Source organism: Mastomys coucha, unplaced genomic scaffold, assembly GCF_008632895.1.
Source record: "Mastomys coucha isolate ucsf_1 unplaced genomic scaffold, UCSF_Mcou_1 pScaffold22, whole genome shotgun sequence".
NCBI classification, from domain to species: domain Eukaryota; kingdom Metazoa; phylum Chordata; class Mammalia; order Rodentia; family Muridae; genus Mastomys; species Mastomys coucha.
The window spans coordinates 106,262,867-106,283,769 of NW_022196905.1; the positions used below are offsets into that span (position 1 = coordinate 106,262,867).

The 20,903-nt window shown below is 52.9% G+C and overlaps 1 protein-coding gene and 1 long non-coding RNA gene across 6 annotated transcripts in view; one reads left to right on the top strand and one right to left on the bottom strand.

The window, feature by feature from the left end:
- The window catches only part of Sgsm1 (small G protein signaling modulator 1), a 68,924-nt gene that overhangs the window by 35,460 nt on the left and 12,561 nt on the right, over positions 1-20,903 (bottom strand). The window contains exons 3-14 of one of the 4 annotated variants that reach the window (XM_031337441.1): positions 13,178-13,253; positions 11,386-11,548; positions 10,840-10,992; positions 9,692-9,759; positions 9,350-9,495; positions 9,079-9,210; positions 6,529-6,653; positions 4,536-4,603; positions 3,720-3,883; positions 3,410-3,542; positions 1,839-2,003; positions 234-372 (exon numbers count right to left, since the gene is read on the bottom strand). In XM_031337441.1, the coding sequence (XP_031193301.1) occupies positions 234-372; positions 1,839-2,003; positions 3,410-3,542; positions 3,720-3,883; positions 4,536-4,603; positions 6,529-6,653; positions 9,079-9,210; positions 9,350-9,495; positions 9,692-9,759; positions 10,840-10,992; positions 11,386-11,548; positions 13,178-13,253 (1,532 nt within the window). Of the gene's footprint in view, positions 1-233; positions 373-1,838; positions 2,004-3,409; positions 3,543-3,719; positions 3,884-4,535; positions 4,604-6,528; positions 6,654-9,078; positions 9,211-9,340; positions 9,521-9,691; positions 9,760-10,839; positions 10,993-11,385; positions 11,549-13,177; positions 13,254-20,903 lie in introns of those variants that run through there. The other 3 variants (XM_031337438.1, XM_031337439.1, XM_031337440.1) reach the window with 3 other exon arrangements.
- LOC116068197 lies at positions 11,133-15,075 on the top strand. Of its 2 annotated transcripts, XR_004109487.1 has the most exons (4): positions 11,133-12,033; positions 13,037-13,224; positions 14,213-14,627; positions 14,859-15,075. It is a non-coding gene; the product is annotated as an uncharacterized LOC116068197 (long non-coding RNA). The 2 variants fall into 2 exon arrangements; XR_004109486.1 differs by having other exon boundaries at positions 11,133-13,224.

Here is a 20,903-nt window from a genome sequence, read left to right on the forward strand (position 1 = left end):
AAAAAAAAAAAAAAAAAAAAAAAAAAAAGCCATTGTTGTTTCAAGACTGTGTGTTACTGAAGCAGAACATTATCCTGAAGGACACGTGCAAGGGAACTCCAGTGGCCAGGACCACATGATTTAAACCTAGCTCCATTCGCCATTCACACCTCCCCAAACTCAGGATGAGGCAAGAGATAGACAGCTACAGGTCTTTAGTCTGTGCTTCAGGCTCCTCCTTCAGCCCCGCCTACCTCTCATGGTTACAGCCATTGGTTGAGCTGCCGTCAGCTGAGCCGCTTTGTGAACAGGAAGAGCAGGAGGATTTCCGAGGACTGGGTTGCCATAGGGATGGAAGGTTGTTCATAGAGACATCCATTAGGTCCTGGGGCACTGTGGTGGATGGTGGGTGGAAAGGGGGCTCAGCAATAACTTTGGCCAAACCAATGTGTATTACAGAAACCTCACCCCAAAGCAGGCAGCACTCCCAAAGCTGGCTCGGGGCCAAGAAGGATCTGAGTGTGACAGTCCCAAAGTGCCCAACCACAATCTGACATCATCTCTGAGTCCACCTGATCCAGTGAAAGCCACCACCAGGATTCTGAGGCTCTGGCTGCGGAGAAGGGAGGCGGGGAGGGGAGAAACAGCGGAAGAGGGAAGAAGAGAGGAGGGCGCGCAGAGCCGGGAAGACAGGCCTATCCCAGTGCAGAGAGCCTCACCTCGCCATGTCCCCATTCAGTTCTGTTCCTAGGAAGATGGCATTAGAGAAGGGGGGCCTACTGGACACTCTCAGGGAAAGGCTGGGTCCTAAGTTCCTAGATACAGACCCCCACAGGAGCTTGTGTGATCAGAAGGGAGTCAGCTCTTCCCAACACACAGGCGGAGTTCCAGCCCCAGGGGGCCTGGCTAGGGAAGGCAGCAGCACTGTTGACACTTCTAAACTAGAAATCACCTTCAGCGAGCTCAGGAAGGGGCTCCCTGAGTCAAGTGCCGGTCTAGCACCACTGATGGCCTACAGACAAAACCTTCAAATGTACCCAGCTTGTTATTATAGATTCTCTCCGAGCACGGTGTAGATTCCAGGGATTGGACTCAGGCTGACCAGGCACAGAGGCAGACACCTCTATTCGCTGAGCCCTCTTACTGGCCCAAGACCTGGCTTCCTTTTGCTGTTTTCCAGTCAAGGATGTAAAACCATGCCAAGCTCGTAGGCTGTATGGAGTGAGGCTGGATTTGGCCCCTCGGCTGGAGTTTGCTGGACCCTGTTCTAGGACATTAGACAGGTGGCCATTTTCTCGCCTGCTAGGACTTCTTAGGACAACTGCTCTCTCATAGGCTCTTCTGACTTCTGATCCTCGAGTGGGAGGGAGACTTTTGTCCCCTATCCTTGTCATCAGAGCTCAGTGGCTGAATGGGTCACTATGACCCACTAGACAGAAGCATGCTGGCTACAGAATGAAGCTTTTGCACCTGCTGACAGTGACTGGCTCCACACTCCCTCCTCTCACATACTCATCACTGAGCTGGTCAGAAACCACCCTGGTTCTCAGCCTGTCTCAGGGAGGTGGAGGGTGGGTAACCATACACCAATGGGTCACAGAACATAATGGCTGCCTTCTGCAGGGTGGGTACTGAGGGACACAGGGCTGCCTTCTGTGGGGCAAAGTGGGTACTGGTAGGCACAGGGATGATTTCTGTGAGGTGAGTACTGGGGACACAGGGCTGCCTTCTGCTGGATGGGGCAGGTACTGAGGGGCACAGGGCTGCTCATTTGTCTCCATCTCCCTTGGGAACAAGACTCAAATGGCGACATGGCTGAGGTGTTACCCAGCCCCTGGTGAAGGGGAACCAGACATTACTGGGGAGTTGCTCCTTCACACTCCTTGTGGGGATGGTGAGGCACCCTCTGGTTTGTGCCCACTGGAGCCCCCTGGCCACCACCAGCACGGACTGGCCCGCAGCAAGCATCATCCAGGCAGGGCCAATGGACATGGGCCGGGGGCTACCCAAGAGGTCAAGGGCAACTTGAGACAGAGAACAAAAAGAATCAGTGAGGGGGGATGGGGGCTAAGGTAGGCGGGGCTGAGGCCACCAGAGAAACCAATTTCCTGGCGTTCTAACCCTCTCTCCGCCCTGCTCCACACAGCTCCCACATATGTCGTGCTGATCAGAGGAGGAAAGACTGGCACTTGTACATACAGTGCCCACCCTGTGCCAGGCACTAGACCAGGCTCGCCATTCATCCTTGGTGATATGTAAAGAAGGCAATTGTCCTCATTTTGCAGCACAGAGACTCGAATGGCAACATTGATAGCAGCAGCAGGGAATGTTTCTCTTTAAGACACGGGTTTACCTAGCAGCCCCAACTAGCCTCAAACTTACAATCCTCCTGCCTCAGCCTCCTGAATGTTAGATGACAAGTGTCTATCACACCTGGCTCAATCCAGTCGTGTGTGTGTGTGTGTGTGTGTATGTGTTTGTGTATGCATGCACACGCACATGTGTGTTTTTGTGCAGATGCACATGGATATGTGGATGTCTATATATGTCTGTGCACGTTTGTGGAAGACAAACATCAAGTGTTGTTCTCCAATACCATGTATTTTGGCTTTTGAGACAGTCTCTCACTGGCCCAGAACTTGGCAAGCAGTGTAAACTGGCTGGTTAATGAGACCCAGGCTGGCTAATGCCTGACTCGGATTCCCTAGCACTATAGTATGCTTGGCTTTATGTGTGAGTGTGTGTGTGTGTGTGTGTGTGTGTGCACGTGCACATGAATGCCCCAATGTGTGCACATGAATGCTAAACACAGAAGTATGGTTGTACCCAGAGGCCAGAGCAAGACCTGGGGTGCTTTCTTCTATTGAAGGTCTCTCTCTAAATCAAAGGTTCACCTAGGCTTCTGAGCCAGGGGACACAGGGTTTTTGCCCGCTTCTGGCCCCCAGGGCTCGGGTTATGAGTACAGACAGTCATGCTCGGCTTTTAATTAGATACTTGAATGTAGATCCTTGTGCCCACCTTGACTCCTCATTGCTCAAAAGGGTGCTGACAAGAGGGACCGCATGGAGTCAGCACGAGCCTGCTCTGTGTGTGCTGAATGCCTGTAGCCGACCCTAGAAACGGCCCATTTCACCCATGAGGAAAAAGAAGGCCAGGGAGGGATAGAAAGAAACCTGCCCATGTCAAGCCAGGGTCCCAGAGCCCAAGTCACTATAATGGTTACTGTCCCCTCCTGCCCAGTGGCATCTTTACTAGTTGAATAAGGGGTGGCTATTGGTTCTCATTTTCAGGGAGGTAGAAGGTACTGGGACACTTAAGTTTCTGGGTGTCCTTTGCTGGTCCCAGAACCCAGGCCTATTGCCTCCCAAGGGTAACTTTTGGAGAGGTTCTCAGGAGAAGCTGGTGAGCTCAGGGCCCAGGGCTGCTTACCGAAGTCAGACTGTGTGCCAGGGTAGATGATGCGGAACACATAATCTGTAGCCTCATCATCTTCTTTGTCTGAAGAGGTGGACTCAGAGGACCCCTGTGGGCTCCGCTTGCGCAACTTAGGAAACACCTTCCCCTGCAGGAGCACATCCCATGGTAGACTTCAGGAAGCCACCTATCCCCATGGCTGGCATCACTGAGGGTCTCAGTGAGGAGCGCTGGAGCACCCCCCTCCCGTTACAGTAGGGCCCAGTGATACTCCATGGCTGGCATCCTCCAGCCTCCTCTAGCCTCCCCACAGCCAACCCCATACCTTTCCTCTCTGTGACCAAAGCGGCGGGTCCAGCTGCCCGTGCGGAAGCAGCCCATTCTCCAGACAGGAGAGGAACTGTAGCAGGTGCCCGCCCTTGGGGAAGCGGAAGGGCGGCCTCTGGATTCCATCCTGGCTCACCAGCACGACGGTCCCACCACTGTCCACTGCCGCCATCAGAGAAGAGAAGATGGCAGGATGTCACCACAAAACATGCTGCGGTCCCCACTCTGCAAACACATGCCTTCACCCCTACAGCCATACTGTGTGTTAAAAGTACTGCCTTACTGTAAGGCCCAGAGCATCCCTGTGAGGCTTGGCTGTACATTCCCTATTTTACAAGGGACAGAACCAAGGCTCAGAGGTTTTATGTCATCCCAAAGGTCACGCCGCTGCTAAGTTGCAAAGCCTGGATCAGAACCAAGCAAGGTCTGCCTTACTTAACGCGTCGAGTTCCATGCCTAGACAAGTTAAGTGCACTCTGCTTATTCTGGATGGTCTGGCTTTTAGGGACTATAGTGGTTACTGACCTCTGGTCTGCAGACTACTGATTTCAGAGTCACAAAGATCTGGTTTTCAAGCCCCCTCTCTATAGCCAACACTCTGCGTTACTTCATTTATGTCTGTGCAACGCCCCCACCCCTGCCCCCTATCACTGAGTGTTTGCAATGATTCAGAGCAGCCACACTAAGGGAAATAATGCAGTTTGCTTGAGGAGGCACACCTGAGTGTCTCGTAATGTTAAATGAATGAACATGGGGAGCAGGGACAGAGAACCACAATGGACACCCAGCCACCTGCTGTCCCCATGGTTCCTACCTTGCTGGTGGCAGTGCAGGTAAACTATCTCCTCTAAGCGGATGGTCACAGCGTAGTCCCAGTAGACACTGGAAGGGAAAGTGAGGGAAACTGTGGGAAGCCAGAGTCACCAAGATCCACTTGTCCCAGCATCTGTGTCTCAAGCCTGCCCAGCCATCCTCCCCTTCCTTTGACCCTACAACCACAACTTTCTGAGTAAACCCCCTTCTCCCTTCTACGTGGTTAGCTGAGCCCAACTCTGCCAAGTATCTAACCCAGGAGTCTCAGATGATCACCTGACCCAGGCTGGCCAATCAGCACTGACCGGTCACAGTGAATCATGCAGGATTGGTACCATGACTCAAGATCCATAAGAGAAATGATAGACTTAGTCTTCGATAGCCCAAGAAGAGCTCCATGCTGCCCAGGGACGTTCAGAACCATGTAAGGCCTGTCTGAGCACAGGATGGGCAGGCAGGAAAGCAGAGGCAAGAGACAATGATGGGTTCAGGAATGGCTATTCTAGTCCCTGGGTCTAGCGTGAGGTCTCCCACCCCTGGGTTCTTTGAATCACTGGACAAATGGTTCAGTCGCTTGAGCTTGGCTTTTTGTACCTGGAAGATAAACATCGGTACTAGTTCAGAGCCCATGCTGCCACTGTGCAGCTGTGGGCAGAAGTCAGAATGACCTTGCCCAGTTCTGACCTTCCATGGACTAGTGGTGTGGTTTGAGGAGCCTCTGTTTCCCCGTATATAAAATGAGGGGTCTAATATCCCCAGCTATAAAATGGAGGTGCTAATACGATCTCCACTGTAGTGTTCCTATGAGGATTTAATAGAATATTTCATTTGAAGGACTCTACCCAGAGCCCCTCACACAGTCAGCTCGGAACACAGTGCTTGCGGTACGGTCGTTCCAAGTACTGACTTGATATACTTCTAGTTCAGGACCCCTACGATCCTGAAATAAGGTATTCCCCTATCAGAAGTGCCCGTGAGGGGGTATGTGGGAATGTAGATTCTGTGGCAGTCCGGGAATGCAGCCATGCAGAGACCCTGTACAGAGAAGTGGAGCTCAGCAGTACCACACAGCCTCCCATCCCCTGGGCAGATCCACCACAGTCCCACCGATGTGCCACGATGCCAGCCAGTTCTGAGCACATGGCTGTGGTCCAGGCCCATCCAGCCCAGCATCTCCAGCTGGTCCCATGTGACCTTCCTTTCTTTCTCTTCTGCGCCTGCGCTCATCTCCCCTAGGTCCTTCCCTGAAGAAATCTCTCTTTCATCAATCCTTTCGTGGCATCCGCTCTTGGGAGAACCCCGCTCTTGGGAGAACCCCCGAGTAACACAGGCATCACGCTAGCAGCTGCAACCCACTTCTGACACCTTCTGTGAAGGGCTCCACTCCTACACCCTAAGTACAGCTTCGGAAGCAGAGGCGGGGGGAGGGGTAATGGAAGTGACGTCACCGGGGAGAGGCGGGGCTAGTTCTCATTCAGTCAGATGTGTCTTCACGGCTTGCTGAGGTGCCATTTACAGGTTTGGTATTTGCTATCCTTACACTTAACTATAGGCCTGGAAGCACACTTGTAAATTCTTTAAAATTACATTTTTATTTATTTAGTTGTGTGTGTGTGTGTGTATGTGTGTGTGTATGTGTGTGTGGTGGGTGCACACCATGTTGAATGAGTGGAGGTCGGAGGCGCAATATGAAGGAGTCAGTTCTCTCCTTCCACCAGATGGGCCCCAGGAACAGAACTCAGGCTTCGAGGCACTGAGCCATCTCACTGGCCCCTGAGAATAAACTTATGGATGTGAGCAGCTAACCACGCCTACTCGTGAGGCTCTGCCACCTGTCTCCAGTGTTCCTTCTGAGGCTACAGCAGCAGGGAGGCGGGGCCAGGTAACCATAAAACCAGTTCACACAGCAGGCAGGGCTGTCTGGCCCTGAGAAGAGCATCTCCGCGTTAGGAGAGTAGAAGGACTTGGGGCACGTTCAACTGAAGTTCTCTTACCTCTTCTCGTAGTCCAGGTCCCCCACAGAACCGTTCATCAGCTGATTGGGTGTCCACTTCAAGGTCATGACATCAGCTGTCTGATGCAGAGACAGGTACCCTGGCACAGCCTCCATGTCATCCCTCTGCAGAGAGAAGATAATTCAGGCCTGGCCATGTTGCTGGACTCTGGTGGACACGGGCCTGACAGCCTTGCCTCAGAGATGCAGAAGCAGAATCAAAGGGTTGGGTTGCTTTCGGCAACCTTTCAGAAACCCATCAACACGGAACTGAGCTAAGAAAGCAGAGAAGCCACCTGCAGTCCTTCCCACAGATATTACCCAGAATCCCTCTTCCCAAGCACCTCCCACACTATACTTCCACCCAGTAGCCTGACCCTCTGCCTGCCCAGAATCTATCCACCCACTTCCCATTATTCCAAGTGGGCAAGAAAATGTTCCTGTCTGTGTTCCGGGAAGGATACCCTGCCTGCTGCTGCGCTGCAGTCTTATCCATCTATGGCTTGGATGGGGGATGTCTGGTCACCCATGGCATCTCTCAACTGTGAACCAGCTGTTGCTGGCCTGATCGCACACAGGCTCAGTCAATCACCCCCTCTACTGAGCTTGGGTGGCTGTTAACTTGCAGGGAGGACACGAGAGGAGACTCTGATTCAGCTTTGAAAGGCAAAGCTATTGTGACATGGACACGAGAACAGGGTGACCGTCCATTACTCATCTCTCCAGGTCACCCAGTCCCACATCCCCCTGGAAAGCAGAGATGCCATGCTCCACAAGCCTTTGGATCCTCGCTGGAGATGACAGTGAACAGTCTGTACTTTACAGAACTGCTGGGTCAGAGAGGTCACCAAACTTTTTGTGTCAAGGGACTGGCAGGAAGTACTTTGGGTTTTGTGAGCCATATATGGTTTAGGGAAACCACTCACTTCTGCCGCCAGAGCCTGGCATGGTCCTGTTTCAATGTCTTGATGACTCATATCCTCTCCCTCTCCATCTCCCTCTCCCTCTCCTTCTCCTTCTCCCTCTTCTCCCCGCCCCCATGGATGGAACCTTGAACATGCTAAGTCCTCTATCCCTAAACTGGGTCCCAGTTCTTAGCATTCGAAGCTTCTAGTTGGTCATTTGAAAACTGGTTACACCGGGCAGTGCTGGCACATGCCTTTAATCCCAGCACTTGGGAGGCAGAGGCAGGCAGATTTCTGAGTTCGAGGCCATCCTGGTCTACAGAGTGAGTTCCAGGACAGCCAGAGCTACACAGAGAAACCTTGTCTCAAAAAACCAAATAATAATAATAATAATAATAATAATAATAATAATAATAATAATAATAATAATAAAATAAAACTGGCTATATCTTAAGCTCATTACTTCCTAAACCTAAGATATTAGGGCCTTGTGCCACCTAGAATGCAGGTATGACAGTCCACAGGGCAAAATGACATGTGGTCACCCAACCATTAAGGCTATGACCACAGAGCTGGGACCACTTCCTGCTTCCTTCCAGCTGCACCAGGACATGACACTGACCGTGACTCAATGACAGAAGACAGGAAAGGACAGCCTCCCTCAGGGCGGGGGCTGCTCAGGCCTCATGCTCTACCCTTGTGCCCAGCCAGTCGTTGGAGCACAGAAGGCAAGCATTCACAGAAGCAGCTGTTGTGGGAGCAAATCATAATCCTGCCTCTTGTTTGGGTTTCAGTGTTGCCATCTCTACAGTTTTTGCAGCCCAAGTCACAGCAAGCACTGGCCAGGTGTCACTGAGGAAGAGGATCACTTCATAATACCACACCTCTGCCACACAGAGCATCTGGGTAAATGTTTGCTGAGTGACAGCAAGAGTACATAGCCAGGCAGATGGCTTGGGGACAGACTGGAAAAGAAGTGGACAGCCAGGTGGGTGAACAGAGAGTGAAAAGCTATATACACAAATAGATCAGCAAGGATGAGGGATGTGGAAAATGGAAGAGCTGAATGGCAGGGCAGCCAGCTAGAGATATTGCCATGTATACTGATATAGAGATGTTTGTGTGGATAGATGTATGCATGTACATATGCATGTGTGTATGTATGTGTAAGTGGATAGATGATGGAGGGATGGATAGGTGGGTGGGTGGGTGTATAGGTGGATGGATGGGTGGGTGGATGGATGGGTGGATGGGTGGGTAGGTGAGTGGGTGGGTGGATGGGTGGGTGGGTGAGTGGATGGATGGATGGATGGGTGGGTGGGTGGATGGATGGATGGATGGGTGGGTGGGAGAGTGGGTAGATGGATGGATGGGTGGGTGGGTTGATGGGTGGATGAATGGGTTGGTGGATGCAGACACTGCTGGGTCAATGAAGCAACACACAGAGGTGGCTGGATGAGTGGGATGGTTATATTGGTAAATGAACTGATGTACAGGTAGAGTTGTTGGTGAACATATGAATGAGCAGATGGGTGTGTAGGCACATAAATAAAGAGGTGGGTGAATTGATGAATAAAAAGGACCTCCCTGCCCCCATAACCTGTACTCAAACCCTCGGAACACAACCTAGGCACACCGGAACTCACCGGCTGAACCAGAACATTGTTCTTTCCATAGAGCAGGGTGGCCCTGGAATTCTGGTGCAGAGATTCTACATAGTCCCGGGCAGAGATGGATGGTCGGTCGTCCATGCTGCCACTGGAATGCCTCTTCTGGATCTGGTATCAGCACAGGAGAGGGAGAAAGGGGGAGCCAGGTATGAGGCAGTGACCGTCAGGACTCCCACCCTGTTCCCTGCCTGCCCATGGGTCAGGTCCAGACCCTACTTGAGGCCCTCACACTGCCCACCCATCTCACACAGAGCGCCGGCCGCTTGGTAGGTGAGTCCTGTCTCAGATGTGAGCTGTGGATCCGGTGTCTCTGGACCAGCTCGTCGGCTGAGGGGTCAGTCCAGAAGTGATCTGCAGTCTTCATCTTGGTATACTCCAGGGCACACGGCCCCACTGTGGAGCACACAGGGCTGGGAACCTGGAGTCCCCAAAAGTGCCCCCACCCAACTGCCTTAGAATGGCTCCTCAGAGCGCTCTGTTTCCCTTCAGGCAGTGAGGACACCCTAGAGTCGAGCAAGAAGACACCACAGCAGAGACAGGTCCTGAGCCCCAAGAACAAAGGACCAAATGCACTCCGCACCCATCTTACCCAACAAAGATGCCAGGATGGGTCCATCCACCGGGTCCATCAAGAGCGCCTCCTTCTCATAGTATTTACTATTGGGAGGAAAGGACATGCAGGTCTGCATGGCGAACACTAGAGGGCGCACGAGGGCGGACTAGGCTCGCCTGGCTGAGAGCCTCAGCTGCAAAAATAACTCACAGGCTGAGCAAAGCAATCTATGAAAGATGCCTGGCCTGGAACTCACAGGCACCGGCTCGCCACACAGCCGTGACGACTTTAGGAGCGCAAAAGAGTCAGAAGTCAGGCTCTCAGGTGACGCTGTCCCATTACCAAGGCAAGAAAACGCTGTCTAGCCATCGTGTAGACTCAAAGGCTGCACTCACAGACTCCCCCACCCTGACAGGTCAAAACAAATGCCAGCCGCAAGCCTCTGAAGTTTAACCCCGATAGTGTGTGTGTGTGTGTGTGTGTGATGTCATGAACGCAATGCTCATGCTGAAAGTTTGGGGATCTACTGGTTTGCAAGCGATACAGTGGAATGATTTCCCAGTTCCTTGAAAACTCATCTAACACATAAATATCAACATAGAGATGTAAAAGTTAGATCAGGCTGGAGGGAGGGCTCCACAGTTAAGTGCCCACTGCTCTCATAGAGGCCCCAGGTTCGATTCCCAGCACCCACATGGTGGCTTACAATGATCTGTGACTGTGGTTATCAGGATGGGAACTGGTCAGGAAGTCTCATATTGACATCAGATTACTCTGGAAGGGTCTAGCCTCATTGCATATTTTCAACAAGTCGTGGCTTGCTAGATTCATCTCTACACCTTCTCTGGAAACCACTCCGTGCTCTTCAGTCTGAGAGATCACCAAGGCACAGAGAGGGACACTGACTGTCCTGCAGTCAAACAGCCATTAAGTAGAGGAGACTGCAGAAGGACGGATTCCAAGATCCCTCCATCTTGCCCTAAATGTGAAGCCCCTGTTTGCACATTGCTCTTCAGCACCAGAATCCTCTCCAGCTTTCAAAGCTAGCTATCGCAGCGTCAAACATGCAGACAGCTCTTGTTTAAGCCTTTCAAACCTCAGGGGGAAAAACTCGTTTCTTTTCGAGGGTGAGGTTCCCAGAATGGCCAGCGGGTGGCGGCAGAGCGCAAGCGTCCGTCTCTCACCTGCTGTTTTCCACCAGGTAGTGGACGATTTTGTCCAGGACCCTCTCGAACAGGGCGGTGCGGATCCACAGGTGCTTGATGGCCAGCGGGGACAAGTTGGGCAGCTTCGGCAGCTTCCGCACGTTCTCTTGTAGGCCCTGGATCTGGTTTCGCCTTTTAAGACCGGAGGTAGGAGAGAATACACTCAGAGGAGAGACAGAGAGAAGGGGGCGGGGAGGGGGAAGAGGGAGAGGGAGGAGAACCGGGAGGGAAAGGAGGAGAAGGGAGAGAGAGGGAGGGGGGAGAGAGGGAGAGGCAGGAGGTGTGGCTTTCGCCCGGCTGAGAGGACCAAGCACTGCCCTCCAGGCTCGCCCGAGCCCCGCCCCCATGCACACTCACACCCTCTAGGCTCACCCCAACCGCGCTCCCACGCACATTCACGCCCTCCGGGCTCGCCCTAGCCCGGCCCCCATGCACGCTCACGCCCTCCAGGCTCGCCCTAGCCCGGCCCCCATGCATGCTCACGCCCTCCAGGCCTGCCCCAGCCACGGCTCCGTGCACACTTACGCATTCTCAATGAGTTGCTCCAGCTCCTGGACCTTGCGGCTCAGCTCCTCGGCCGGAGGAAAGCCTTTGCCCACCTTCATGAAGAGCGCCGCGATCTTGTTACTTCGCAGGAAGCCAGCCGCCCTCCGCCGCAGCCCGTGCAGCACGCAGGCCTCCACGGCCGCTGTGGAGACACAATGGTCGGTAGCCGTCTTGTCTCTTGTGCAGTCTCCAGCACCAACAGTGCAGAGAAAAGAAATCGCACCCGTGCGCCAAAGGAGTCAAGAGGCTAGCGGTTAACGCGCACGTGCACGGGGGTGGGGGGGGCCAAGGTCGGCCATCTCTTGTCAGCCATCAGCCTGCTGTATGGCTGTGGGCAATCACTCCCTCTCTTTCTGCCTTAACCTCCCTTAGAAAGGGTGTGCACACTGAGTGACCTGTGGGTCACCATCGGCAGCTGTTGTCATTGTCACGATTGCCATCTCCCTCACCATCAATCATCTCCACCATCACCTTCACCTCCGTTATCACCATCACCCTCACTCTCATCCTCGAAACACTCATCTCTCACCATTGTCCAAGCTACGTTTTGTGTCAACTTGACACTATAATCACCTGACAAGAGAGAACCTCAATTGAGGAAATTCCTGCATGAGACCCGGCTTCACTGTGAGGCATTTCCCCATTAGTGATTGACGAGGGGGGCGTGTTATACCAGCCCATAGTAGGTGGTCTTGGGTTCTATAAGAAAGCAGGCTGAGCAAGCCAGTAAGCAGCACCCTCCATGGCCTCTGCATCAGCTCCTGCTTCCAGGTGCCTGCCCTGAGTGGCTTCCCGCTCTGATCCAAGCTGAAATAACTACCACACGTTGCTTTTGGTCACTGTGTCTATCACAGCAGTGTAAAGCAGACTAGGACGTGCACTCGACCGGAAGGGGCCGAGGGAGGATGTGAACCCTGGTCTGCCTGCTACAAAGGATGAGGTTCCACCCCCATCCCATCCTGCAAGCTCCACATGTAGCCAACGTTAAGGGTGCCCAGCTTCGTGGGTGGGGGTGGCAGGCTGGCTAGGTGTCTGTGCTCAGGGATCTTCCCGAGGCCACAGGAAGCCCTGCTGTGTGCTTCCTGGGAGACATTCCACGTGCTAAAGTTCCAAGGAGAGAGACTGGAGCCTGAGGCCACCGGCTTGGAGGAGACTGCAGGCACAGGAAACCCTGTCTTTGGCTCTCGCCCAGGCACAGTATGAACACCCAACTGCTCCTGAGCAGGGCCAGCTTGCAGTGGGGCCTAAGTCACACTTCGAATCCCAAGCCTTCCATGCCCCTACTAAATATGAGTCTCAAGATACCTCAGAGCCTGCTAACTAGTTACCATACCTAGTGATCTGTTACATGGTCCTCTGTAACCCGGGCTGGCCAGGAACTGATACATAGCTGAGGATGACCTTAAACTTGTGATCCTCCTGCCTCCACCTGGCTTTATGTGGCTGTGTGGGTGGTATCTGGGGTGCTGAGAGAGTGCTTGAGGTAAGCACTCCTTACCAACCAAGCTGCATCCCCAGCCCTCAGAACCCTCTCTCCATCCTTTACCCAGCGGGCCATCCGTGGGACACAGGATTCCCCCAGCCCCCTTCTCTCACAGTTCTGCATTTCCAAATCCGCTTCCTCCTGCAGAGTGCCCTAGGGATCCCAAAATAACTTCAGAGTCACAAAGCCCAGCGTGACGCAAGAGCTGGCTCACAGGTACGCCTCCTCTGCTGCAGCCCAGCCAGGAAGCTGCTCCCCACTGCCTCCACCAAGGCGGTCACCACTCACCACAGAAGGAGATGATGTGGCTGCTGTCCTCGTGGACGAACTTTCGGGTAACGGCTTCTTCCATGATCTGCTTCACCTGCGGGACACACAGGGGTGGGAAGAGGCTGACTGGATGGGGTGCTGCCCCCAGGGACTGTGACTCCCTCACCAGAGTGTTCGCAGGCTGTCTGGGGTGTTTGGGTAACCCCTCTTCCTTCCACAGGCCAACAAGCACACTGCCCATTTCCCTTAGTTCGCATGGAGGTCTGTCACCTCTTCCAGAAGTCACACAAAATGCCCTAAATGGCATTGCCAGAATTGTTCCCTTCTCTTGCCCATCAGAGACCCTGCAAAGGACTCAGTCCCCGTCCGGCTCTGTGCTCTGATTCCTGTGGCATCCTGCCTGCATCTCCCCTCTAGAATACAAGTCCCCCCCGCCTTGCCCTTTGCTTTATTATGTGCTTGGTAAAGGTCCTGTGGGTACATGGTAACGGTGTGAGTCTGAAGATACAGGAACTCAGTGGGCAGCATGGGGACAGTCATGCTGTCCAGGAAGCCCGGGGTTCAAGTCCCCAAGTGGGACCCAGCAAGTTTGTGAGTGAGCTTTGAGAAATAGAGGCTCAGGAGAGTCTACCTGCCAGGGAGGGAGGGATGGAACGGACAGAGATGGACTCCCAGCTTGGGGCACATCGTGCAGAATAACTCCAGGGAAGCAGGCAAGGTCTCTCAGGGAAAGGACAGCTGGCCTCATGAGCGGTACTTACCTCAGGGGCTGGAATGCCCTCTGGCTTCCCTGGGCTTGCATCCCTCTGTGCCCAGAGATATTGTGGGATCCAAGCAAAGCCTGTCTCTCTGGGCCTCAGTTTCCCCACTTTGAGACTAAGGTGATCCAAAAGCCTGTTCCAGAAATCCATCCCAGGACCTCTAACATCAGGCCAGAGTGGCCACATCCTGGACCCCATGCAGAGGATCGCCATTCTGCATTCTTGAGGCACACTGCACGCCTGCCTGACAGGCGTGACTCTGGACCCTGCTGCCCCCCACCTCTTCCTGCAGCTCGCCCCCTGGAGGCTCAGAGAGGACAGAGCACCACCTGCACTAAAGTGCTCCGAGGTAACACGGCAGCCACAGCCCACCCTCCCCCGTCAGCACCAACCCTGTGAACAGCTCCCGGCTCTGCTGCCCGCCACCGCAGCCCAGCTTCACCAGGAACTGTTCTCAACAAGAACTCTGCGGCTGCGAGGCCCGTGAGATCACCCTGCTTTACAGGTGTGACTGTGATTTGAACCCAAGGCCTCACACGTGCTAGGCCAGCACCCCACCAGTGAGCCACACCTCCAGCCAAATCTTTTATGAGCAGCACACTGGAATGACACAGGTTGTCAGGAGCAGGGGGAAACCCACAAATGTACAGAAATGAAACAGCTCATCGGTCAAAGCAGCTACAGGAGGTGTTAGAAGGCATCTTGAGGTAAATGTGAGCAAACGCAATGTGCTGAGACATACTACATGTGGGAGAATAGAGCTGAGGGGAGAAATTAGAGTGGGGAAGCATGGTGTCAGAAGAAGGAAGACCTCACACTACAGTTTACCTTTACACCCTGGGAATTACCAAATAGGAAGAAATAAGCCCAGAACAGCAGAAGGAAGGAAAGACTACTAAATAATAAATAATTTAATAATAATAATAATTTATCTGCAGGGATAAAATCAAATAATTGGGCCAGCGAGATGGCTGAGTGGCTAAAGGTGCTTGCTGCCAAGTGTGACCATCTGAGTTTGATCCCGGGACCTACATGGATGGAAGGAAAGAATGGACTTTCACAAGTTGTCCTCTGACCTCTTCATGCACATCTGCATGCAATAAATAATGTAAAAAAAAAGTACATAAGTAAGAAATTAAAGCAAGCAGAGCTAGATTTGGCCGCTGGGCAGCAAGCTTGCTGATTGCATGTGGCTCTAGCAGGCTAATGTCCTCTGAGTCCTGGTCCAGCCTTCCTGCCCAGGTGATCTAGCCTGAGATAGCTGAGGCACTCTGCTAACTGGATGACACACCCGCAGTGTGGTGTTCCAGCCCCTGCAGTGTCTTAAGCAGGTGAGGCTCTGCTACCAGTGTCCCTGATCTTCGGAGGCGGCCATCTGCCTGTCCCTGACAGGGCTGATCTGATGCAGCAGCCCTGCTGCCTGCGCTGTGAGGAGACACTGGGTCCCATCTGCTCTGTGTTCCCAAAGGAAGCCACGAGCCTCCTCAGGATATGTGACAGGTCCCCACCTTTCTCTCGGGGCTCAGAGCTTGGACAGAGCTTGAACAGCCCTGGTGAGTTCTGTTGCCAGACACTAGGTGCCCTCAGCCACACCTGACTCTACTTTCTGGAAAGGACCCTTGTCTGAGGCTTGTCCCTGCACGTCTGCCTCCTTCTGCCCTCTTCTCCCTCCTCTCCACACACCATCATAAAGGGCGGTGCCTATTCCAGATTCCTGCTCTTCCCACACCTGCCTGATGTCCCCCTGTCCCCTTTCCTCTCTAGTCAACAACCTCTTTTTTAAACTTGTCTTCCTGCAAGCAGTTTGGGGAGAGGGAGCCATCTGTTTCCTACTGGCACCCCGACCTGACTGGACACACATGCTGTCTGTTGACGCATGGAAGTTGAGCTCCTTTCCTGAGGCTACACAGTATGGAGCCCGGGGCTGTCACATGGGTGGGCAAAGGGTGGCAGAGGAAGTGTAGCAGCAAGGGGTGGGTGCAGCTGAGACCCTCCCACCTTCGCTGACCCCAGGTCTAGCTGGATGATTTCACAGGAGTTAATGACCGGCTCACCGGGAGGACAGAAAAGGAAATTAGAAAGGCTGGTGAATGGCACCAGGGTAGAAGCTTCCCTCCCACAGAAGGTGTCCAAAGCCTGTGGAGAAGGCGCCGTCTTCAGCAGGGGGCATGAGGCTATACCACTGTAAAGGAGGGGAGCTCTCTGGACAGACCAGGGATAGAGCAGTCTAGAAGGAGGGCTAGAGGCCAGCAAAGCCCTCCAGGTGTGGCCTCGGACTCTTAGCAGCTCAGCAAATGCAGGTTAGGGTTGCTGGGGGTGGTGGCCATGGCTGACATCCTGATCCTTAGAGCCTGCAGGATTGTCTAGGCTTCCATCTAGAGCACGCAGGGTGATGGAGACGCCACCCCCAGAGCCACACAGACCTTGTCTGAGCTTGCTAGTTCCATTCTGCTGGCACCTCGGGGTGGCCTGCTGTGAAGTGGGCCCTACTACTCCTCACTGCTGCCATAAGGATGCAGATGAAAGGGCTGACAGGGCACCCACAGCACAGTACGTACTTTATTTTTGAGGAAGGGTCTCATGTAGCCCAGGCTGGCCTCAAACTTTCTATGGAGCTGAGGATGACCTTGAACTCATGGTCCTCCTAGCCTCCACCCCCCCTAAGCTATAGGACTACGGGCCTGAATCACCACTCCTGGCGACCGGGCCAAGACAGTGTAGAGGGTCCTCTATCTTGTATTCTTTCTGAGGCCACTTTAGGTTTAATTAGAATTTGATCTCCTTGGAAAATTACCAAAATGTATTCTAGGACCAAGATGCCCCTGCTAACTTATCATAGCTTGTGCAACCTTCCCTCCCCACATCTCTCTGCAGCTGCAGAACAAGATGCCAGGATGTGGTTTCTGCTTTAAACAAACAAAACAAAACTTTAGTCTAAACACTTGATACCACACTTGGGTCCTGAATGCCTACGACTCAATGCTCAACCGACTGAAATAGATGTTTAAATGGCTGTAGATTGGGTAGCCACCTCTGGTGTACTCCCTATAACAGCACCACAAAAGAACTGTGTATGCAAGCCTCAGAGAGCTAAGGTTCTTCCCCAAAGGTCACTCAGCCAGAGAAGAACGCAGCCAGGATTCGAACTCAGTTCTCTCTGAAGAGCAGACCCGGCACTCTGCTTCCAGCTCTGTCTGAACACCTAAAGAGCTGGGAACTCTGCGAGAAGGGATTGTCACCTGGATATGGGTCTGTGGTAGGGTAAGGGACAGGACTGGGACCGCAGGCCAAGGCTGGGAGCCAGGAGGGCGAGGTGTGCAGAGAAGATGCTGTCCGTGATGCCCTGAAGGGGCCTTTTGGGAGGCCACAGGGGTTCAAGGCAATTGGTAAACTTTTATTCTCCAGCGATCACTGGGTGTTTTGTATCTGGCTGCATTCTCCCACAATGGAGCTCATTCCTTTGGAAACTAGTAAGAACCAGTGGGAGGTGGAGGGGCTAGAGAGATGGCTCAGTGGTTAAGGCTATTGACCTCTCCTAAAAAGACCTGACTTCACCTCCCAGAACCCAACAGTGGCTCACAATTGCCTATAATTACAGTTCTAGAGGATCTTCTGGCCTCTGTAGGCATTTACATGGTGCACATACATAAATGCTGACCAACCTCCATACACAGTAAATAAGTAAAATTAAAAAAAAAAAAAAAGCCCAGCATAGTGGTACATGCCTTTAATCCCAGCACTCAGGAGGCAGAGGTAGGTGGATCGCTGATTTCAAGGCCAGCCTGGTCTACAGGGTGAGTTCCAAGATAGCCAGGGCTATAGAGAGACCCTATCTCAAACAAGAAAAACAGAGTCTAAGAGCCCACCCTGAGCTGGGCATGGTGACACTGTCCTGAAATTCAGGCATCCAGAAGGGGCAAGAAGACCAGGTGGTCTAGACAAGCCTGGCCTGAAAAGCAGAGACATTTTCTTTTATTTTTTAATTTTTTAAAATATTTGTTTGTTTTTTTTATGAGTGATCTGTCTTCACACACACCCAGAAGAGGGCATCAGATTCCATTACAGATGCTTGTGAGTTATCATGAGGCTGCTGGGAATTGAACTCAGGACCTCTGGAAGAGCAGCCAGCTCTCTTAACCCCTGAGCCAGCGCTTTTAACTCCAGCCCCAAGACCTTTTCTAAAACCAAGAAAAAAAACAACAGCAATCACACCAAACAAACAAACAAAACAAAAAACCAGCAAAGTAGAGTTGTCCACTTGGGTCTTACTCTCTGGAAGAGCTGGCAAACAGATCTACAGGGGACCTTGGAGGTGAGATGTCATGGACTCTCCACAGGGGGTGCTCACACCCCTTGTGTGAATGGCCTGTGAGCCTCCACTCAAGGCTGCCCCTCCTCCCTCCACGTAGGCCGCCACACCTGCCTCCATGCAGACACCAACCCTGCCCTTCCCTCCTCTCACCTGTAAATATTTAAACAGTACAGGAGAACGGATCACCAGAGAGAGCCAGGGCACGGTGGGAAGCCAGGCAGATCTCCGCAAGCCAGAGGAGCTGTTCCTGGGCCTACTGCCACCCCGCTTGATGGCCACCACATATCTGTACCCTCTCACAACCCACCTGGAGCTCTGCCAGGTTCCAAGTGGACGCCCAGGTTATGTTGAAGTCTTTGACTTGGATGGAACCCATTGCCCCAGCTCACAGAACTGGGTTAAGAATTCCAGAATCTGCAGGTAGAATGCCTCCCCCACTAGGCTGCACAGAACTGCTCCAAATCAACAGGGCCTTCTAGGGACAGGGATAGAGCAGGAAGGAGCCCCTGGGAGCTACTAGGCCAGATCATCTCCCATAATTCCCAGGGTGAGCTCCAGTCTGGGTTCCCATGGTGAAGGTGGGGCCCCAGGCTGCTCTGCCCTCTTGTAAGGGGTTCCTTGGAAGGATTCTCCAGCCCTCTTTCTAAAACCATCTAGAATAGCTATATTCAACCTGTAGGTTGTGACCCTCTCAGGGGTCACCAATCAGATATTTACACTATGATTCATAACAGAATTACGGTAGCAAAATTACAGTTACGAAGTAGCAACGAAAATAATTTTATGGTTGGTAAAGGTCACCACAGCATGAGAGATGGTGTTAAAGGGTCGTAATGTCAGGAAGGTTGAGAACCGCCATTCTAGAGCACTGTCTCCTCCCTCCCAGAACGCTCCATCCTCACACAGCACCTTGCTTTGGCTCTTCAGAGTTTGCCAAATACTTTTGGGGATCTTGAACCCCTGCATACACAGCAGGCACTCATATGTGATGGTGACCACTCAAAGGTCACCACTCATGCCAGTCACCTGTGCTTAGGTAGCTTCCTGACTGGAGAGCCACTTGAGCCAAGCCCTGAGATGGCGCTGGCTTCCACCATCTCGAGAGCGAGCCCTTATTTGGCTAAGCTTGCTGCCCTTGGTTGCTTCCGCATTTGCTGACCTATCCGCTTTTGCTATGTGGCTCATTGGGATTGGCTAAGCTTGGGAGTACTTAAAGGCCGAGGGTGTTGCCCTGGGAGTCAGAAGATTGTTCAAGGTTCCTGAATAAACTGCATAAAGAAGAGCTCGTGGGTCGCGTCTTTCTTGCTGGTCGAGTTGAACACAACACAGAACAAAAACTTTCCAGGTGTGGGGAGAATGGCCAGACTTAGCACAGGATAGTCCCACCCACCCAGATCTCAGATGCAGGGGGATTATGTTTGTAAAAACACGTCTCAGATACTGTATGGAGCATTGCGTGGATCTTTATTTGTTGTCTCTGAAATTCAACGGGGCATTCTGAGTTTTTATTTGGGAAACCTGGGGGCCCGACTTAAGGGCCGCAGTCTAGGTCACATGGTCTCTTTCATTTTAACCTTTAAAAGTGTTAAAACAAATGGTTTGCCTTAACAGCGGACACACACACTGGACTTGGCCCATAGGGCCCCCTGGTTGGAGACACACACTACACAGGCCTGCGTAGAAATCCCCTCATCTCATCTGAGGTCTGCACACTCCCCTGGGCCCAGCCAAGCCCTCTCTAGCCCCAGCTGGAACCCACTGAGGGCAGCCAAAGCCTAGGTTGGTGAGTGATGGAGCTAGGAGGCTGTATCTGGGATGGAGTCTATGAGCTCCATGTCTGCTACCTTCCAGAGAAGGATGCTAGGGTGAACACCTGGAGGGGTTTGCAGGGTGGCTTTAAAAATAGTCCTTGTGAGAGAGAGGAGTATGAAGAAGGAGAGGTGACTCAACGTCCCTTACCATCCACTCGACTATGAGGGTGACGGGCAGGAGGCACTACAATTCTGCTTGACTCAAAGGCACCTCCCAATACTGAGGAGATGGCTCAGCAGGTACAATGTTTGCTGAGTCAACTTGAAGGTCTGAGTTCAGATCCCAAGAACCCAATGGCAGTGCAAGAACAGTTCTCTGAAGCACGGGAACTTGGCTCTAAAGGACCAGAGAGGGAGGTCAGAGAGGGCTCCCTGGAGGTGGTGACGCCCCACAATCTGAAAGACAAGTCAAAACTACTACTGCAGGCCTCAGTTTCCCCAGCTGTAAAGCAGGGAGAAGAATCTGCCTGTATCTGCCTCTACAGAGCTCCAGGAAGGGAGGGGCAGGCATGAAGACCCCATGGCAGGAAATGCTGGCAGTTTCTATCGTTTCTACTTTGCTATGGGTGAGGCACATAGAAAAGGAGAGTTCCGGAGAAGGGATGGGGTGGGTGGCTCCCCGCACAGTCACAAGCAGACCTGGAGGAAAGAGGAGGAGGCTTGCTCCAAGTTGTTTCCATGCTGGCTCCAGCTTCCTCCGCCTCCTCACACCCCGCCCCTTCACGGGTGTCAGCCTCTCCTGCAGGAGCCAGAGGGCGTGGGACTCCCACCCCTGACCTCTGCCTAAGCATCCCTCCTATCTTAGTCCCCAGCCCAGGAAGGAAGGGATCTCCGCCCCCTCCCCGCTCCCTGCCCATAGC